Consider the following 19,393-nt stretch of genomic DNA (forward strand, 5'->3'; position numbering starts at 1 on the left):
AATATGTGTAGAATTCAAATGAGAGCAGGAATGATTCAGCCATATGCACTAGTATCTTAAATCGAGTATCGTAGAGATTATGGAGTTTGTTTTCAAAAGTAAAAAAGGGTGTTATCTCTTAAATTCAAAAGTTAATTGCCTCATTGTCATTTGTGCCTTTTTCTACTTTTGTCTAGGATGCAAGCAATTTCTGTGGGTTCTTTTCCTTTGAAAACTCATTAGAATTGCACATTTACAAGTCTATATTTCAGAACTGCTTGTAGAGCAGGTTGCCTTTTTTAAAAAATTAAATATCTGAATGACTTTGGCCATCGTCTGACTGTGTGACTTCTCAGTACTGCCCTTTTCATCTGGTCCAGAAGCTTCAACTAGTGCAAAATGCAGTGACCAGACTGCTTAGAGGAGCAGGTTGCTGGCAACATGTTGCTCCAGTGCTGAGAGAATTGCACTAGTTGCCAATTTGATACTAGGCCAGGTAGGACGCAGGTGGCACTGTGGTCTAAACCACTGAGCCTCTTGGGCTTGCTGATTAGAAGGCTGGCAGTTCAAATCCCCATGACAGGGTGAGCTCCCATTGCTCTGTCCCAGCACCTGCCAACCTAGCAGTTCGAAAGCATGCCAGTGCAAGTAGATAAATAGGTACCACTGCGGTGGGAAGGTAAACGGCATTTCAATGCACTCTTCCATCAAGGTGTTCCATTGCACCAGAAGCGGTTTAGTCATGCTGGCCCCATGACCTGGAAAGCTGCCTTTGGACAAACGGCGGCTCCCTCAGCCTGAAAGCGAGATGAGCAACACAACCCCATAGTCTCCTTTGACTGGATTTAACAGTCCAGGTGTTCTTTACCTTTACTAGGCCAGGTTCCAGGTTTTAGTGTTAATCCACGAAGCCCTAAACAACTTGAACCCAAAATGTCTTAAGGACCATCTGACTCCTACCTTGATCACTGAGATCTTCTGCTGGGGCACTTCTGGTGGTTCCTCACACACTACTGAAGTTCAGTTGGACTTTCCTATGATATGGAGCTTGTAGTGGAGCAGCCCCTGTGCTGTAGAACACCTTGCTGTGTAGAAGGTCCAGCAAGAATCATCTCAGCCGTTTTTCAGACAGCATCTGAAAAATGTCTTGTAAAGACTAGCCTTGGGAATCTGATTTTCTTTTTCAATCAACTGATGTTCCTAATGATATTTTCACTGGTGCTTTTACTGAATTTATTATAATCTTGCATACTGCCTTGTTATACTTTTGATAAAGTGTGGATTATAAACACTTCAATCAAGAAATAAATGAAGTGAAATTCCGGCCCTCCCATCTTCTTTAGCACCATGCTGCAACTGCTGACTTGTCCTGTACTGTTTGGAGTATGGAGCAGCATAACAGGAAATAGCTGCTGAAAGGCAGACTAAACAGGAAGATTTTTCATTAAATTCTACTGGAAGATTTTCTGGCTTATCCATTACTGCGGAATAGCCACTTAATATGCTTCTTTATGCAGTCTTCTAGTTGTCTTCAAAGCTGTGAACTGACATGCAGAATAAGTGAGCAACATGGCACACCAGGCAACTCAAAAACTGGTAGAAAAGAGCATGGCTGTCATTCCATATGGAAGGATGCTTTGTAGAGATGCACCTCATTTCTTCCTGCAGAAAGTACCAGCTTCAATCCCTGGCATACCCAGTGAAATGATATCGCATTAGGAGGCACGTAGAAGAGTTTTGTTTTTGTTTTTAAAACCCCTTGACCTATTTGAGCAGGATAGTTTGATTGGCTGGCAATGTTACACTGAAAACGTGTGTGTGTTTGCATGCAAAATAATTTGAGCGGCTTGTCTAAGATGCTCTGTGAGCACCTGTGTACATAGCTGAGAAAGCCAGATAGCCTATGGCAAGAAGTGTTCAGAAATGAACGAGATATGAGAAGATGAAGAAAACAGAAGGCACACTAGATAAACGGGAGTATCGGTGGAATTCATCCCTAGGCTTGTTTGTCCTATGGAAAGTCATTTGTGATGGTTGTGACTGTCTTAATATCCTATGGCAGTGAGTTCCATAGCGTAATTATTATGCACCATGCGAGTAACTGTTTCTTTTTGCTTTTTTCTTTTAGATGACACTCCAGAAACCTGCATCTATTCCAACTGGTCCCCATGGTCAGCCTGTAGCTCTTCCACGTGTGAAAAGGGCAAGCGTATGAGGCAGAGGATGCTCAAAGCTCAACTTGACCTCAGTGTGCCTTGCCCAGAAACGCAGGACTTTCAGCCATGCATGGGCCCAGGCTGCAGTGATGAAGGTAGGAAAGAGAAGAAGGGGGGGGGTTGAGGTAAAAGTATACTTCTCTTCCCACCCACCCCACATCCAGGTGAGACTTAGAAAAGAAATGGCAATTGTATTCTATATTTTAGATGGCTCCACATGTATGATGTCCGAGTGGATAACGTGGTCCCCCTGCAGCGTCTCTTGTGGAATGGGCATGCGGTCGAGAGAAAGATATGTGAAGCAGTTCCCCGACGATGGCTCTATATGCAAAGTACCCACAGAAGAGACCGAGAAGTGCATTGTGAATGAGGAGTGCTGTAAGTATTTGATTTAGCCTACCTCGCTGAATCAGCATAAGAGCTGCCTGTGATCCCTCTATTAAACAAGTGCCAGTAGACTGATCTTCTTTCTGCCTATTGTTATCAATAGCTCCTAGCACCTGCCTGGTGACGGAATGGGGGGAGTGGGATGAATGCAGTGCCAGCTGTGGGATGGGAATGAAGAAACGGCACCGGATGATCAAGATGACCCCAGCAGACGGATCCATGTGCAAGGCAGAAACCACGGAAGCCGAGAAATGCATGATGCCCGAATGCCGTAAGTATCTGAGATTCACCCAATCACTGTGTGGGAAAGTGGCATGTCTCCCTGCCTTGAGATGTGGCTCAACCACAGCTTGTTATACTCAGAGACAAGCAAATTTGCAGGTGGAAGAAAGAATGCACCCTCACTGGGCAGGCAACTGAGCTGATGCTTCTCGCGTAGCCATGTTGCATAGGGCATGTGGCCTTAAATTAGGGAGGGATGAACTGGCCTGTTTGGGGTACGTGCCCCTTTGACATATTTTTACCCATAATTCTATCTCATTTCCACATTAATCTTCAATATTAAAAGATAATCTCAAACTGCATATTAAAAATTATGAAAACAATTCTCTTAAAACGTATGTATTTAAACTGTGACACACACCCCATCTTCAAATTATGTATTAAATGCATACTGTGTCACAATATTCAGAGAGGTTCAAACTCAGCAGATGGCTAACATCTGCCCTACATGTTAGTCCAGGTCCTTTTGCATAAGGATTTGCAAAGACTTCAGCATCCCAAGTGGCCTTGTTACTGGGGATGCGCTTTCTCTTTTCTCTAAAGTCTAAACTACTTTAAATAGCTATTGCAACATCCTACAAAATTCCTTTGTCTTTTGATGATTAATCCCATTTGTTTGGCAGCTTTAAAGCTTCAAATGCAAAACCTGCCATTATTGACTTCGTCTCTCTTTTCTTGGGCTGCACAAAAGAGCACTTGTTTCAGATGGAAAGTTATGTGATTCATTTCGGCAAAGCTACCTTTAATAGTATTAGCAGGGAGTTGGCATATGATTATAGAGTGCACTTAAGTAAAATATACCGCTTTAACTCAGATTTGAAGTCAAGTATGTAACACGACGTATGCTGGATATTCTTAATCTAGGCATTCTTTTTCTACATCACTATCTTCAGATAGTGAACGCAGATATTCAGATAGGGACGCAGGTGGCGCTGTGGGTTAAAGCCTCAGCGCCTAGGGCTTGCCGATCGAAAGGTCGGCGGTTCGAATCCCTGCGGCGGGGTGCGCTCCCGCTGCTCGGTCCCAGCGTCTGCCAACCTAGCAGTTCGAAAGCACCTCCGGGTGCAAGTAGATAAATAGGGACCGCTTACCAGCGGGAAGGTAAACGGCGTTTCCGTGTGCGGCTCTGGCTCTGGCCAGAGCAGCGTTGTCACGCTGGCCACGTGACCCGGAAGTGTCTCCGGACAGCGCTGGCCCCTGGCCTCTTAAGTGAGATGGGCGCACAACCCCAGAGTCTGTCAAGACTGGCCCGTACAGGCAGGGGTACCTTTACCTTTACCTTTTTATCTTCAGATAATTTCCTAGGCCAGGAAGATTATGGGCTGTGGTTTGAATGCTTCAGCTGGAGCCAGCAACTCCAGGGTGTTTGACCCACAGTGCCACCTGTTAAGCCTGAAGTGGTGCAACCAACTCCACTACCCCATTCTGCTGCATTTTTATACCTGCCCTCTAATCTTAGACTAGGGCAGGGCAGATAGAAGGGTCAACAACCTTTATAATGAAGAAGTCAGGCCCAGGGCAACAGGGCTGAAATATGGAGGGATCCAGAGAAATGAGGGCAAGGGGAACTGGCCAGAAGGATGAGACTGATAGGCAAAAATAACCCCCAGATTCCCCTGAAACAGATAAGGAATAGGCTGAACAGATGAGGAGGTTCACATGAGCAGGATCTGCAGGGGTAAGGTACTGATTTGAAATAGCCTTCCAGATCTCTATTTTGGAAAACCATTTGCTTCTGATTTCTTCTGCGGCCAAAATTATTCACCTTGTAGAATCAATATTCATCTCAGTTATGTTCATCTGACTACGGTATATAAAAAAACCCCCATTAGCTATAGATCTATAGGACTGCTCCTGCCTGTTTTATAGGTTTTGGCTGGCTCTCGTGCATATATTAATGGGACCATAAATCAGTTCACTAGATACAAAATTGCATTTCCCCATGTATGGACCATTTCATACAACATTGGCCTGAAGACTCATTCTAAAGGAGAGCTCCACGCAGAATAAGCATGCATTAAACATATGCTGCAGAATATAGCCTTCAAATTCTTATTCTTAAGTATGTACAGGCACACGCTAATACGTAATGTACAAAATGGCTCTGAGGCTAACATTAATTAGTATCTCTCAAGCCTCTCCTGTCACTGTGATTTATGTACTCAGTCCAGTGAACCTTTGCATGTTATGAAATCACCCATAAATCAGTCTAATGTGAGGTCTCAATGGATTGAATTCAAGTCTTGTAAAAGAATAAACAGCACCATTGGGTGGCTGGAGGACTAGCCATCTCCAGGCTATAAAAATCATCAGGGAGTGCAAGCAGCTGTGTGCCACCCCCATCATGCCAGTCACCCTTGTTTACTGTTTTTACACATCATGAAACCAGCCCCAGGAAACCGTAGTGGTGTGAACTGATGCTGACCTGACTTTACGAGGTGTGAAAATATCCATTGTCTCAGGCTCCATTCCCTGCCTAGCCAGTGTCACTTTAACTCTGGACTTTGTTCTCCCCAGTTCACTCTCTTGACTGAATTATTCCTGGATTTTCCTCACCCCGTTCTCTTGGTACATTTTCTCATTGGCACATGTAACAATTTCCTTCAAGAAGCCCTAACAAATACCACATTCTAGCATGGGTGAATGAATTCATTTGACCTGACTTTAGAAAAATAATCATTTCAGGTTTCATGAAATACATTCAAAATCACAACAAAGAGCCATAGATGCATCTTCATTGATCTAACACTATTAGCATCTGGGGGCACCAAACTATCCAAAAGGATTTTTTAAAAGCTTTTTTTTGGGGGGACGCTAATCTTGGGGCCCCTAAATCAATGTATAAGTATCTACAAAGGTATCTTGCTTCATCTCCTCCTTACTGAAGCTGCATTGTAGAGTAAACATACCATGCTGTGCCAGTTTTCTCAGGGCACATGTAGAGTTCCAGTTGAACTGAGCTTCTTGGCAAAAGCAGCTGCCATTTAAATTGGAGAAATAGCACAGGGGAGATGGGTTAACTCTGTCCCCTGAGCCAATTCAGCCCTGAGCCAATTCAGAGAGAGGAAAGACTGCCCACAAGATGGAATAAAGAGAGACTGGGGGAGCTGATTGCAATTTCTCATTTGCCCCACAGGTGACAAAGATGGGGTGATGGGGGTCACTAGTGTTTGCACCCTGGTAGTCAATATGGATTTGAGCCAACAAGGGTCCTCCTCCATTGCAAGATCCTCCCACAGTACCAATCCTGTCTTTACCAAGTGGCTCTGTCCCCCAGCTTTTTCCAAATGGCTGGACAACACTTTGAAATTAAACCCTGACTGTGAGCTAGTCAATCTTTATCCTTTGCACTAGATACCATTCCCTGTATGCTGTCTCCTTGGTCTGAATGGAGTGACTGCAGTGTAACATGTGGGAAGGGGATGAGGACCCGACAGAGAATGCTGAAATCTGCAGCAGAGCTTGGAGACTGCAATGAGGAGCTGGAGCAAGTAGAAAAGTGCATGCTGCCCGAGTGCCGTAAGTACCGATGTCTGGAGTCTGAAGGCCAGGTTGCCGTTTTCCTTCCCCTTCTTTCCTATTCAGCATGCTGCTTGGCCAGAAATTTGGTCATTCTGCTTGCTTTGACAAAGTGCTACTCCTAACCTGATCATAGCCTTGAGTCAAGAGGGGTGATGCACAGCTACACACGCATTGCCAAAGCACCATTTCCACACAAGCTGTCAGGGCAGGGTCATCGACAAGCAGACTGACATGGGCAAGGAAGTGGGAACATGGAGATCTGGGACAAAGATGTAAGTCAGGCCCAAAGGACAAATGAGAAGGCGGAAATCAAGGAGCAAGGCAGAAATCAGTACCAAATAACAAGAGCTAGAGAGCTGAAGAACAGGGTGGTCTTTACCAAGGGGTGCAAGGGGTGTGGTGCACCCGGGTGCTGAATTCTGGGGGGGGGGGGCGCCAAATGTATACCCACTGTACACCAGTCCCTCTTGATTTGCAGCAGTGAAAAGCAATAGAGCAGAAGTCCCCACCCCCCCTCCTCCATTGCTCTGTAGCATCATATATTTCCGACGAGTCAGGAAACAAAAGCAGGTTTTTTTGCTGCATTGTTGTTACAGGTGAGTGATTCCCCCTTCCCAAAAAAGGGAACCTTGAGTTTGCCCCCCCTAAAAAAAGGTCAACAAAAAACTTTGGGGGTGCTGGGCAGATCTTCGCACCCCAGCGGCTCACATGCTAAAGACTGCCCTGCTCAAGAAGACCTTGTTGCTTGATTAAGGCTTGGCTGAGTGGGCAGAGTCAATCCAAGGCTTGAAGATACTTTGCTTATAAGCTGTCACTTTAGAAGCTGTCACCACACAGGGCACAGATATCAGCAGCTCCTGACACAAGGGTAGGATGCCTAATTCTATTGCAGAGATCACAGAGAATGATTTCTTCTGTGTCAGTGTTGGAGAGCCTATGAAAGGCCTTCCTTGCTGCTGAAAAGTGTTTGCAATGGTGATGCAGAACTACTGCTAGTTCTATCACACACCTGATGCCTGCAGAAAGCAGGCTTCGGTTCTACTGCCCACGTGCTGATCAACGGTAGAAATGAAGCTTTCTGGATCAGCTGCACCTGGTGTTTTGACATCCCAAATTCAAGGCTTCAAAAGTGCCCAAGCCCCTGACTCGTTCTGTTGTCAGATGGTTGACAGATGGGCAGCCCCACCCCCTGTCAGATTTGACCCATGGAGCCAAAAAGATTCCCCACCCTGAACTCGAGACTTCCCAAAAGATAGCTCATACTTTTAACTGCTAGATCATCCCAGCTTTCAAATGGTGATGACTGCAGGATCTTTCTGTTTCGGCTCCCCAACCTTGCTCCCACTTCTGGTCTCCTAACTCTGCCCACCCACAAGAGTGTTCCATTATAGAGCCAAGTGCCACTTAAATTCTTTGAAAAGATTTTACCCTTCCAAAGATCCAGGTTATTCTCACTAGGCATCCAAGTAGCCTGCATGCTGGGGCTCTGAGGAGGAGAGTGCCACTGGATTCTGCCATAGGAGGCATGAATGAGTTCAAGGTAATGGGTTGGTTCATTACAGTGGGAAGTAGAGGAAAAGAGTGTAGGGGGAGAGAATAACAGTGCCTTGTTGGGAATCCCTGTGATTCCCAGGCATCTCTGTGTCTGTGAAAGGAACAGAATGTGAATGTTGTCTGAAGTGGTGCAAAAACAGCCTCTGGGTCTGTGTGCTCTAAAGACGAGCATTTCACCGCTTCCATATTCATTTCTGCCTGGCCAATGAAAGGCCACCACAGATGGAGAGTAAGTCCCCAGTGGAGTAATTTGAGCTTATTCTCAAAACATAATTATAAGAAGATGATCTAGGTTCTGTGTTGCTATAAAACAGCCTTCCCCAAGTTGGTGCTCCTAAGCTAGCATGACTAGGGATGATGGGAGTTGTAGTCCACTGGCATCTGTAGGACACCAGAGTGCAGAGAGCTGCTATAAAATTTGCTCTGAGACCATCAGGGAATTTTCCTGCTTTTTGTTGCCACTATCAGAGCATATTGACATTGTTCAATAACTTCATTTGTTTGCGTAGCTTGATGCTCATGGCAGCCTTTCTTGTTCTGTCTGTGTAGCCATTGACTGTGAGTTAACAGAGTGGTCTCAGTGGTCAGAATGCAACAAATCTTGTGGGAAAGGTCATATGATCAGGACAAGGATGATCAAAATGGAACCCCAGTTTGGAGGAGCTTCGTGCCCAGAAACTGTACAGCGTAAAAAATGCCGGATAAGGAAATGCTTGAGAAATCCCAATATTGAGAAACGGCGGTGGAAAGAGCCTCGTGAAAAAAGGAGAAGTGAGCAGGCAAAAGAAGATGTAGATGGTGAGCAATTTCCAGGTATGTGTTGTAGACGTTGCTTGGAACTGTTGTGCCACCAAAAACTGGTTAAAAGAGGAGCAAACAGGCGCACAACCCTAGACTACAATGCTAGTTTGTTTATTTATTCCTGAGTCATTTATAGATTCTGAACTGGTCCCCAGAGATCACAGGAATGATTAACACACAACACCCCCCCCCAAATTATAAAGAAAATACAACATGATTTAAACCAATTTCAGAATAAACACAAAACAGAATAAAACACATACTAAGCTCAGAAAGATCCATTGATTTTTCAAGTCATGTCAAACTTAGGACCGTTAGTTTTGAAGGGTCTACTCTGAATAAAACTTAGCTGGCTACAAGCACCTTTTCCGAAATGTAGAATGGGAGCACATTCCATAGCCTCGATCCTCTGCTTCTGTTTGTCATTCGTCCTATCTATTTAATAGAAGGGGCCCAGTTAATGTACTAGGTAGGGCTACTGCAGTCCCTTGTGCATTCGTAAGAGCAGCCTATTCACATGGGCAACACCTGCCACTCAGAAGATCCATTGTGTGGATGTGGCAGTTGAGATAGACTCATGAGCCACAGATATTCACGAGGAATTTCTAAAAGTATAAACTATTTCTCAAGGTAACATGCCGAATGATCTGTGGAATTATTTATATATCTAACCATGATATTTTAAAAGCTTGAAGTTAAGAACAGAAATCAAAACAAGTGTACAGAAGAGAGAATTTTCACACAAAGTATTGACCTTCATGCTTTTATTTTGTTTTAATTTTAGGTTGTAAGATGAAGCCATGGACTGCTTGGTCAGAATGTACCAAACTGTGTGGGGGTGGAATCCAGGAAAGGTTCATGACAGTCAAGAAGAGATTCAAAAGCACTCAGTTTACTAGTTGCAAAGACAAGAAGGAATTAAGAGCCTGCAATGTTCATCCGTGTTAGCAAAACCCGAGTCTTTCAAATAATGCACTCTGAGCTAAATGTAAAATCAACCTTGATTTGATTTTTTTTTTAAAGAAGATATAAATTGTGTATATTAGTTTTCATTTTTGCAGTGTGGTTTGCTTATTAGTCTTGCTGGTGCAAGAGATATATTTTATAAATATTTCCTCACAAATGTATGCTGAGAGTGGCTCCTTGATGCTCCAGCTAGCCCTTAATGCATAAAAATAGTGAAGTCATTGTGAACTCCTAATAACTTTGAAATTATAGACATCTCTGTGTGGACATACCATAATCATAGAAATATTACCTGTAAATACACAGGATGCATGCATAAATTACATTGCAAACATAAATACCTATTTGGATCCAGTTTCAAAATACTCAAAGCAGTGCCTCTGTGATTACACAACTGTGCCAAGGAATTTCTTCAATAATGCTGGTTCAATAATACTTCAGGTGCATAGTTATCTTTTTAAATTTGTATTTATAGCAATCCTGTGAGACATTTCTTTTTCCTTTGGTAGGGACCACTACAAAATAAAGCATATTTTCTTCCTTCCCACTTTCAGAAGGGAAAGCCAATTTAAACTGTTCACATGCGAATAGAACAAATGGTAACACTTTTTGTCTGAAGGCCACAAATTAACTGTTGGGCTGCTTCTAAGTAAGAACACTATTCACATTTGCCATGTCAGATGTTATGTCAGGACATCCTGTGACCACCAGACAGGAACCTGTGACTGCCAGAAGTTGTGGGGCTACAGCTCTGATCATCCCTCAAGCTTTGGCCATTCTGGCTAGGGGGTTGATGGGAACTGGAGTCCAGCAGCATCTGAAATGCCACAAGTGCTAAGTGGTAAGATACAGGGAAGCAGGCACTCAATTGCATCAGGGATGGGGAACCTGCGGCACTCCAGATGTTGCTGCACTCCATCAATCCTAGCCAGCCTCACTCATCTCTGATATGGAGATTATCCTTATCCAAACAGATCTCAGTGGTTTCGGGAGAAGCCATTGCCTTCTAAGAGTTGGGCTAACATAAATATACAAGGTGTTGTTTAGAAGCCTGCTGCAGAGGTGAAGGTCCTCAGCATCAGAGCTTCAAACCTTGCTCTACCAAGTAATTCCAAGAAGGAAGAAGGGGAAGAAGCTTCTCCACATCACTCCCAAAGCTGCTTTTGCTGGTTTCAGTCACAAAGCTTCCATTTTTGTCTCTCCATCACCTGGCAAAGGTATTGTTACCCTGATGTAATTGTCACAGGCAGCATATATCATATGTTTGTTTCTCCTCATTCTCTTACTAGCTTTCCAGTAATGGCTGCCTTATTTTTGGCATATATTTTCAGAAGAAAGCAACTGTCTTGAGAGACAGTTTTGGTGGTGCTGGTATTATATATTAGTATAAAAACAAAAAGTACAGCTTCAATAGGAAGCTGGACAGTGGAGTAAGTACCATTGAAAGGGGGGCTGGGGTCAGTAAGCAGATCCTTAGGGACACCCATGGATGAAGCAGAAAGCACCTGCATTTCTGTCTAAAATGTAGGACTACATCACAGACACAGCTATGGCATACTGTAACAGGCAAGGCAAATGCCTTGAATTAATCCTTCACCATCTCTCTCATAAAACCCAATATTGGCTGGCGTGTGCCATGGCAGAAAAGTAGGGAAGGGCTGAACTTTTAAGAGCCAAGGTGTAGCTGCAACCTGGGCCCAAAGGATAGGGATTCAGTTACCTGCCCCTAATATAGCCAGTATAATTGTGGAGAACACAACTTGTGTGCAAAAATCCAAACTAGGAAAAAATGCTGAAAATGCCAGCCATTCTCTACGTACCTTTACAGAAATACCTTGTATGTTCATGTGTTTCCACTTTCAATTGCCAAAGCTTCAGAAATTTTGATACAACAGTGAAGAAGGTAACAAAAAACTCTAGAGGTTATATAAATAATTTTAAGGCGCAAGCTCAAGTCTAACACAATAATGAACAAGTGCATGGATTATTAGTAACATTTTGATGTAGTGGGCAAATTACTCCCAGTATTAACGAAGTCTGTATGCATCTTGCGTGCAGAGGAATGTGGGATTAGTGTGGGAGAGGGCAGAAGCATGCATGCAATGTCATTTTGCCAGTGTGGCTCATCTGGTCATGAGGCTGTAAACATTTCCGAAAGATAAGGCATCAGTGAGTTTCCCTGGAATGTCAAGAGGTGTAGAGAAAGATTCAGGTAATATAGTAGAGTGTTCTGTAAATCACCAGCAGTTAAAAACCACAGTATAAAAAGGAGGGCATCCTTCTGCATTCTCTTCAGTTCTCTATGCCAAACGTAATCCTGTACAAGGACTGAGTCCAAAAGGGACTGAGTCAAATTAGAGAGTCCCCAAAACTATAATGATATTGTTGCAGGCAGTGGTCTCAGAATGAAATAACGTGCAGGGTGATGCCACCAGCCGTCTAGAGGTAAGGGACCTCCAACTATTGCAGAAAAGGAATGAATTCTACACACAGCTCCAAAATTCCACAAGGTTTTCATTTTCAATTTGTCATGTAGCTGCTGACATTAATCATCTTGTACCCCTTTCAGAGCTGCAGCATTTATAAACAGCAGCACAGTGTGTTGGCACCCTAAGGGAAAAAAAACACATTTTATTGTTTTTGACACAGAGAGATTCACCTAAGACTGACCGCTGAGCTCTGGGAAAATGTAAACACCTCTTCCAACATAATATTTGGTGCACTCGGGGTGTCTTTTTGAAAGGGTACCACGGGCTCATTATACATGGAAACTTAAAAGGTCTCATTTGTAACTATTCCAGAAAGGATTCACCTCAGAAGACATGTGTGGTCAGCTAGAAATAACATCACTTTTCTATGTATAATCCAAACATTATTTCAGAATCAACTACTTTTGACTCATCAGCCTGTCTGCCATTTGGGTGTCTGTGGGATTGCTAACCAAGCAGAAATCTGAGGAGCTCTTAGCTTTTTTACTACAGTCACCATAGCCACTTTGAAAGAGGTCCTTTATTCAAGATAAATATATGTCCTTTCATTGAATGCCTCATCAGAAAAGTTAACGTAATCTCAAAAGGTTGGCAGTGTTCTTTTTCTAGAGCTAAAGTGCACCTCGCCTCCCAAATCCTCACTATATTCCTTCTCATAAGCCTTTTCCATCCTTGTCTCTATACTCAAGACCCAGAGACACACCATCTTCACACTTAGTTCATTGTGGTTGTGAGTGTCTTCTCATGTACCATTTGCACTGAGTAGCCAGTCACTTCCAGTGCAAAGCCACACAAAGCAACTGAGGGCCAATGGGCAAGGAAGGGAAGAACCAGGGAAAATTCAGGAGGGCCTTCAGCACAGGCACCGAGCCAAAATGTCTTGAAAGGACAAGCACCCTTATGAGTTAATGCACGAGATTAGGCTGATGCTAAATTTTGTGTCTCTGGTTTTCAGATATCTAAGATTCAATTATGTTTTGCTTCAATGAATTATGCATTAACTTCCTCACATTATATACTTATTCAGTCAAAATATGCATGAAATATGTAACCGCTGGAGTATGCCCAGTTGCATTTACTTGCAAAAAAAAAAACAAAAAAACACCCTGCATTAAAATGTTTTTGATTCTTCTACGCTGTGCTTGTATTAACTGCTAGTAATTGTCCCAGAAAGAGTGCTGGCTCTACTGAACTAAGTAAGAATTTCCATGAACTTAATGATTTGACTTTCACTGTCCCCAGTACTTGATTGACACAGCTGCAGCTCTGTGTAGTTGCTTGTAATTTCTTTAATATCTAATAGTATTTTGCTTGGTTGGCTGACTTTTCAAAGGATTGTGATTCGAAAGCATGAAAGAGCTTGCAGCTGAAGACAATTTTCAGACAATCATCTGATAATATAGCTGTCTCAGTCCACGTTGACAAATTTCTTCTAATTTGATCCAAATAGTGGTGGGAATCAATGTGTTTTGTAATAATGATAATGGGTTTTTTTTAAAAAAAATGAAACAAAAAAATGAATGAAAAACAGAACGGCCCCAATCCAGCTAATCACTTTTAGTGGAAATTTAATTGTGGCTACCTTGTTCCATTGATTTTAATGGGACTAAGACTGTAATGCTATACACACTTAACCTGGGAGTAAGTCCACTGAAGTCATGAGACTTCTGGCTAGAGATGTGTATGATTGTGCTGTTAATCACACCTGACTTTAGCTTGGTAGAGACTCTTAAGCTTGATTTTTCTATTACAGAAATGAATCCCAAAGTGACACAGAATGCATAGCATTATTGCAAAGTTACTGTAAACCTTCTAGTAGTGTAATATTTGTTGCAAATCAACCAATAATAGACCACACTTCTTATCTTGTACAATAATTCATGCCTGTTGCACACTCTGGAACCAAAAGCACAGGTATAGATCTTGGAATTTTATACACCTCACTTACCATTTATTAACATTCTCTGTATTTTATTTTCTTACATAATCTGTAGAAACTTTACAAGCAATGAAACAGAAATGTTAGGGGGCTTATATGTACAATAGGTTTTAATAAAAGCAACTTGGTTTTTTTAAAAAACAAAAAAGGCCTTTTTGTTTTTATGTTTTCTTTGTTGTTGGTTTTTTTTGGTTCACTATGGAATTTCTGAGAAAGCTGTCATGGATATATTTCTTACCAAAGTCTTGTGTAGATGTTTTGTATGTAGTTGTCTGGCTAACACATTATTATTTTGGAATAAAGACATCTTTACTATGAAAACAACATCACTTGTTTGTTTGAGTTTAATGGTACAAGTAGATAAATGTCGTTGGCATCTGTCTGTCTTCAGAAACAATGGACTGTGCCTCCAGGGGTCAAACCACAGCATTAGCAGTACCAAAGTGACCTACCCAGGGTGCAAGCCTGGGCAGTGTGTATGGAGGTCCTGGGCTGCCCAGACGACAATAGCCCCCTCTCAGACTCATTGATGTGGCCCAAAGGAAAGGAAAGCAACACGTTTGGCAGCAGCTTGGCTGCATGAAGGAAGCTTACAAGGCACCATTCAACCTAAAAGGCTCTGGATTCCCACTCTGGATTTAGCCTTTTATTCTCCTAAAGATATCCCACAGAGCAGTGGGAGTTTAGGATCAGAGTTTTCCTTCTCCTAAATGGGTTACCTTCCCAGGTTCACAAGCTCCATCTGCCTCTCACTTTCCCCTACAGTACGTGCAAAAACCGGCTTCTTGACTGTTGGACCCACTATTGGTCTCATCCACTCAACTGCTGGAGCCTGTCTTCACATGCAGGGGGAGTCCCTAACGCACTGAGGGTTTGAGACCTGTTGACTATCCTCACCTGATTTAGCAGGCCAGTTGAAGCCATTCCCAGACACTGGCCACTGTTGCATGCTGACAGCTTCTAGGAGCCACAAGAACTGGCACATGTTGGGGGCTGATGATCAGAAACACAGAACAGAGAGGAAGAAACTGTTTTTGAAGGCACGCACAAACATGGGTAAGTCTTGATGTATAAGGATAAAAAGTTAAAAAGTGTTGATGAAGACATCACGAAAGAAAGAGGTGGTTCTAGAAGGCTGCTTTCCAGACACACAAAGAAAAGACCAGCTCTGTATTTAGGACAGTGTGGGAGGTACCCCTACTCAGGTTGTCAAAACAAGGGGGTGCAAAACTGAGAAGATCCATAATGAGAAGATCCATTTGGGGGGACCCAATTTTGGCCTCACATAGGGCACCATATAACAAAGATTACCAAAGTCCACCCCAGGAAAGAAATTATCTTGGGCTTGTCTTACAAAAAAAAGTGGTTCCTGTTTCATTGACTTTCAAAGTAGGGCTTATGGTACTTCTAATGTAGCATTTATCAGGTTTTGAAAAGATCGAAACCATAGGGAATAAAGAGCACTTTGTGGTCACCTGAAGGTGTAAGTTACTGGGGCCATTCTATTGTCTATGTCAGGAAGTGAGGTTTTGGTGGGAAAACATACACTTAATTTTGATTTTGGACTGTGCAGCCAAGTCTCTGCTTTTCAGGCCCTACAAAACGGAAATGGCTAGGGAAAAGGTGCTAGGAAATAGTCATCAAACATAGTAGAACTTGCTCTCCTGGGCTTAGGAAGAAGTGTGTTTGAATCAGAGGGTAACATTTCTAAAGAGACAAGCTCCAGCAACTCTTTTCTAGAAATAAAGCAGTGGTCCCTGTATGATGCTATTAGGAATAGCTCAGAAAAGGAAGATAAACCCTGTCGGAGTCACATGCAATAGAGAGCGGGGGTGGGGGAGGAGTTAACTTATGCCAATTTAATTCCCTTGACCTTTGATGAGTGTTCAGATAATGCCATCACATTTCCACTTTAATAACTGCTGAGAGCAAATGTACACTTTCATTTTTCCTCCTTGGAAGAAGCTGCGTTATTGCAGCCTAAAGACTTCACCAGCAAAATGGACTGCGCTAAAGATCCTTCTAAGAGGTATTCCAGACACCTGTCATTTTTCACTCGGCATGCAAACTCATTTAAGGCCTTTATCGCTAGGCTTTCAATATCCAACCTTTACTTCCTGGTGTTTTTTGCAACGTTCTGTGAAACAAAGGCAATTACAGCCCACCTGAATGATATTTAAGCATCCTCTCCTCCTATTTGTAAGAGCCAGAATGGTTTGCACATTAACTGATGCACACCATTAACTGCTCAGTAGGCAAAAAGCAAGAGTATTCCTTACACTCTTTTCCTGGCACCACAGATCTTGTACTGTTGAATTTGCAGTCTCTCACAGCTCTTGCGAGACTGGCTACTTTGATAATGGAAGACCCAAAGAGTAAACTTCAAAAAGGAAAGGATATCTAGGGAAATGTATATTGCACCCGTTAGCAGAGACACATCAATAATGCAGCTGCAGTCCAGAGTGAAAATCCTGGTAAAGGTTTACTGAAAAAATCTGAACAAAACAGGAACTGAGAACTAATGGGAAATGAAGTTCTAGATCTAATAGACAAAATAAAGACAGGCAAATCACTGTATCTGGATGGCATCTACCTGAGAGTTGTCAAATAACTCACAAGTGAAATGGCTGATTTTCTAACATAAATATGTAATCGTCAGATCATCCTCCATACCTGAGGACTGGAAAGTAGCCAATGTAGTACCAATTTTTTAAAAAGGGACGAAGGGGGGATGCTGGGAAATACAGGTCAGTTGGCTTAACATGGTGAAGCTGGTGTAGTTAAAAATAAAATAAGCAAGCATATAGAAGAACAAGCCTTGCTGCCTCATACAGCTATTAGAGTAGCAAAATATAGATAGAGGTGATGCAGCTGTTCAGCAAGGTACTTGAGTAATTGCAGCATTGGCTGAACATATGAACCAAAGTGTTCAGCATTAAATTCTAGGATGTTTGAGGGAAGGCAGCTGGACTGTTGCCTTACTATACCTCAAAGAAGGCTGAACTTCCTTAGCACTGAGTTTGTCTCTATCTTTTAACCACCTTTTGTAGGCCGGAATTGCCTAGGATAACCACAAAGGAAGAAAACAAACCCTCTCTATGTATGCCACCTTACAAATATGTGAGGACTGAATACAATTAAGCAGTATTATCAGTTTGTCTAAATGCAACATTTAGAACAGAAGAAGAGTCCTGCTGCATCAGACTGAAGGCCTGTGTAGTCATGAGAACAAAAGAGGAGCCTGATGGTCAGGCCAGTGGCCATTTCCTCCAACATTATGTCCTCACATTGGCCAACCAAATGCTTGTAGGAATCCTGGGGGGAATTCATGCAACAAGCAATCTCCCATTCTCCAGCAACTAGTATCCAAAGGCACATCGCCTCCGCAAGTGGAGGTAATACATAGCCATAATGACTAGTAGCCATTGAACATATGTTAACCTGCTTGGAATTTGAGACGCAATACAAAACTTATCCTATCCTACTTCCTTTAGCCCCAGGAGTACAAAGAGGGAGGTTGCTGGAAGTTAAAGCACCAGTCTTAAGCCTGGCTAGAAATGCAGAGTGTGATTCCTGGCAGGTAACCCCTTTCTACCTGACTATAAGTACAGTTATGAGGGACGCAGGTGGCGCTGTGGGTTAAAGCCTCAGCGCCTAGGGCTTGCCGATCGAAAGGTCGGCGGTTCGAATCCCTGCGGCGGGGTGCGCTCCCGCTGCTCGGTCCCAGCGCCTGCCAACCTAGCAGTTCGAAAGCACCTCCGGGTGCAAGTAGATAAATAGGGACCGCTTACCAGCGGGAAGGTAATCGGCGTTTCCGTGTGCGGCTCTGGCTCTGGCCAGAGCAGCGATGTCACACTGGCCACGTGACCCGGAAGTGTCTCCGGACAGCGCTGGCCCCTGGCCTCTTAAGTGAGATGGGCGCACAACCCCAGAGTCTGTCAAGACTGGCCCATACGGGCAGGGGTACCTTTACCTTTTTATAAGTACAGTTGGCTGTCCAGTTTAATGCTTCAACTGCTTGTTCCGATATTCTACTCAAGGTTCTTGTGTTGTATGGTTCTTGTGTTGCTTATTATCTGGCATTTTGGCAAAACTAAGGGCAGTGCATAAGGCAGTGGATAGCTGAGTTGGTTAGAGCGTGGTTGCAGGTTCGATTCCTGTAAGGGACAGCTGCATATTCCTGCATTTATGATTCTATGAGGTAAATTTCTGAGCCTGGTCATGGGCTTCAGGCTTATGTACTCCCTCCCCTCCCTCTTTCTCTGCTTCCTTCAGTGTCGTAAAAGGCAACCACCAGATTACCTAGAAAAACCTCAAATTCAAATACGTGGTGGGGCCTCCTTACCTTCTACACTTGGTAGGTGGAATAAGTTGGACTCACCCTAGATATAATCCCAAATGCTGAATAAATCTGAGGAGGTCCCAAAGTAGTGTCACCAAGGATATTGGTGCAAGGAGGGGGGACTTGCCACCATCCCACACCTCTTCTTGTATCAGATCCTAGCAGCTATGTAATGGTGTAGTTCTGACTTGTAACTTATTTGCTTGTTTTTATTAATTTGTGTCCTTGGTAAGGTGGAAGAATAGGGGGAAGAACACTGAGCATGAGAGAAAATATAAATAAAATACCACTAGATGGTGCTAAAAGCACAGCTATTATTTATATAGTATGTCTTTTGTGGTTTGAAAGACTTGAGGACTATGCAACTGGAGACTATTAAAGAGTTACGGTGCAGGAGGGTGTTAATCTCATTTTAGGAATGTGGAATGAGCTGCTCAGTAGCATAAACTATCTTATTAAAACACTGCTTCTAAAAAGTGATTATCTAGTCAGAAAACCTCCCAAGCAGGGGTTCACACTCACAAGGGCTGAACCATCTCTGGCCTAGCTACCATTAATACTTCAAATCCACATGCAAAGGGTCCTAGGATATGCCTGCATGCAGAGCTGTTTCTGGGGCAAAGACTCACTGAAGTCTCCCATCTATCTGTTCACATACAGTGGTACCTCTGGTTATGTACTTAATTCGTTCCGGAGGTCCGTTCTTAACCTGAAACTGTTCTTAACCTGAGGTACCACTTTAGCTAATGGGGCCTCCTGCTGCTGCTGCCGCCGCGCGATTTCTGTTCTCATCCTGAAGCAAAGTTCTTAACCCAAGGTACCATTTCTGGGTTAGTGGAGTCTGTAACCTGAAGCGTCTGTAACCCGAGGTACCACTGTACAGCGAGGAATAAGTTGTGACAAATTCTCTGCTTTA

General features: G+C 43.2%; 1 protein-coding gene across 2 annotated transcripts in view; it reads left to right on the forward strand.

Moving 5' to 3' along the window:
* SPON1 (spondin 1) overlaps positions 1-14,459 on the forward strand; it is a 277,173-nt gene extending 262,714 nt beyond the window's left edge. The window contains exons 11-17 of one of the 2 annotated variants that reach the window (XR_013835950.1): positions 2,108-2,290; positions 2,403-2,573; positions 2,686-2,853; positions 6,219-6,383; positions 8,490-8,753; positions 9,526-11,338; positions 11,381-14,459. Coding sequence is in view for 1 of the 2 variants with exons in the window: in XM_079966220.1 (XP_079822346.1) it covers positions 2,108-2,290; positions 2,403-2,573; positions 2,686-2,853; positions 6,219-6,383; positions 8,490-8,753; positions 9,526-9,689 (1,115 nt within the window). In the remaining variant the exon portion in view is untranslated. Of the gene's footprint in view, positions 1-2,107; positions 2,291-2,402; positions 2,574-2,685; positions 2,854-6,218; positions 6,384-8,489; positions 8,754-9,525 lie in introns of both variants that reach the window. The other variant, XM_079966220.1, reaches the window with a different exon arrangement.
* The last annotated feature ends 4,934 nt before the right edge of the window (positions 14,460-19,393 follow it).

This window comes from Podarcis cretensis (genome assembly GCF_951804945.1).
Source record: "Podarcis cretensis genome assembly, chromosome: 1".
Lineage (NCBI taxonomy): Eukaryota > Metazoa > Chordata > Lepidosauria > Squamata > Lacertidae > Podarcis > Podarcis cretensis.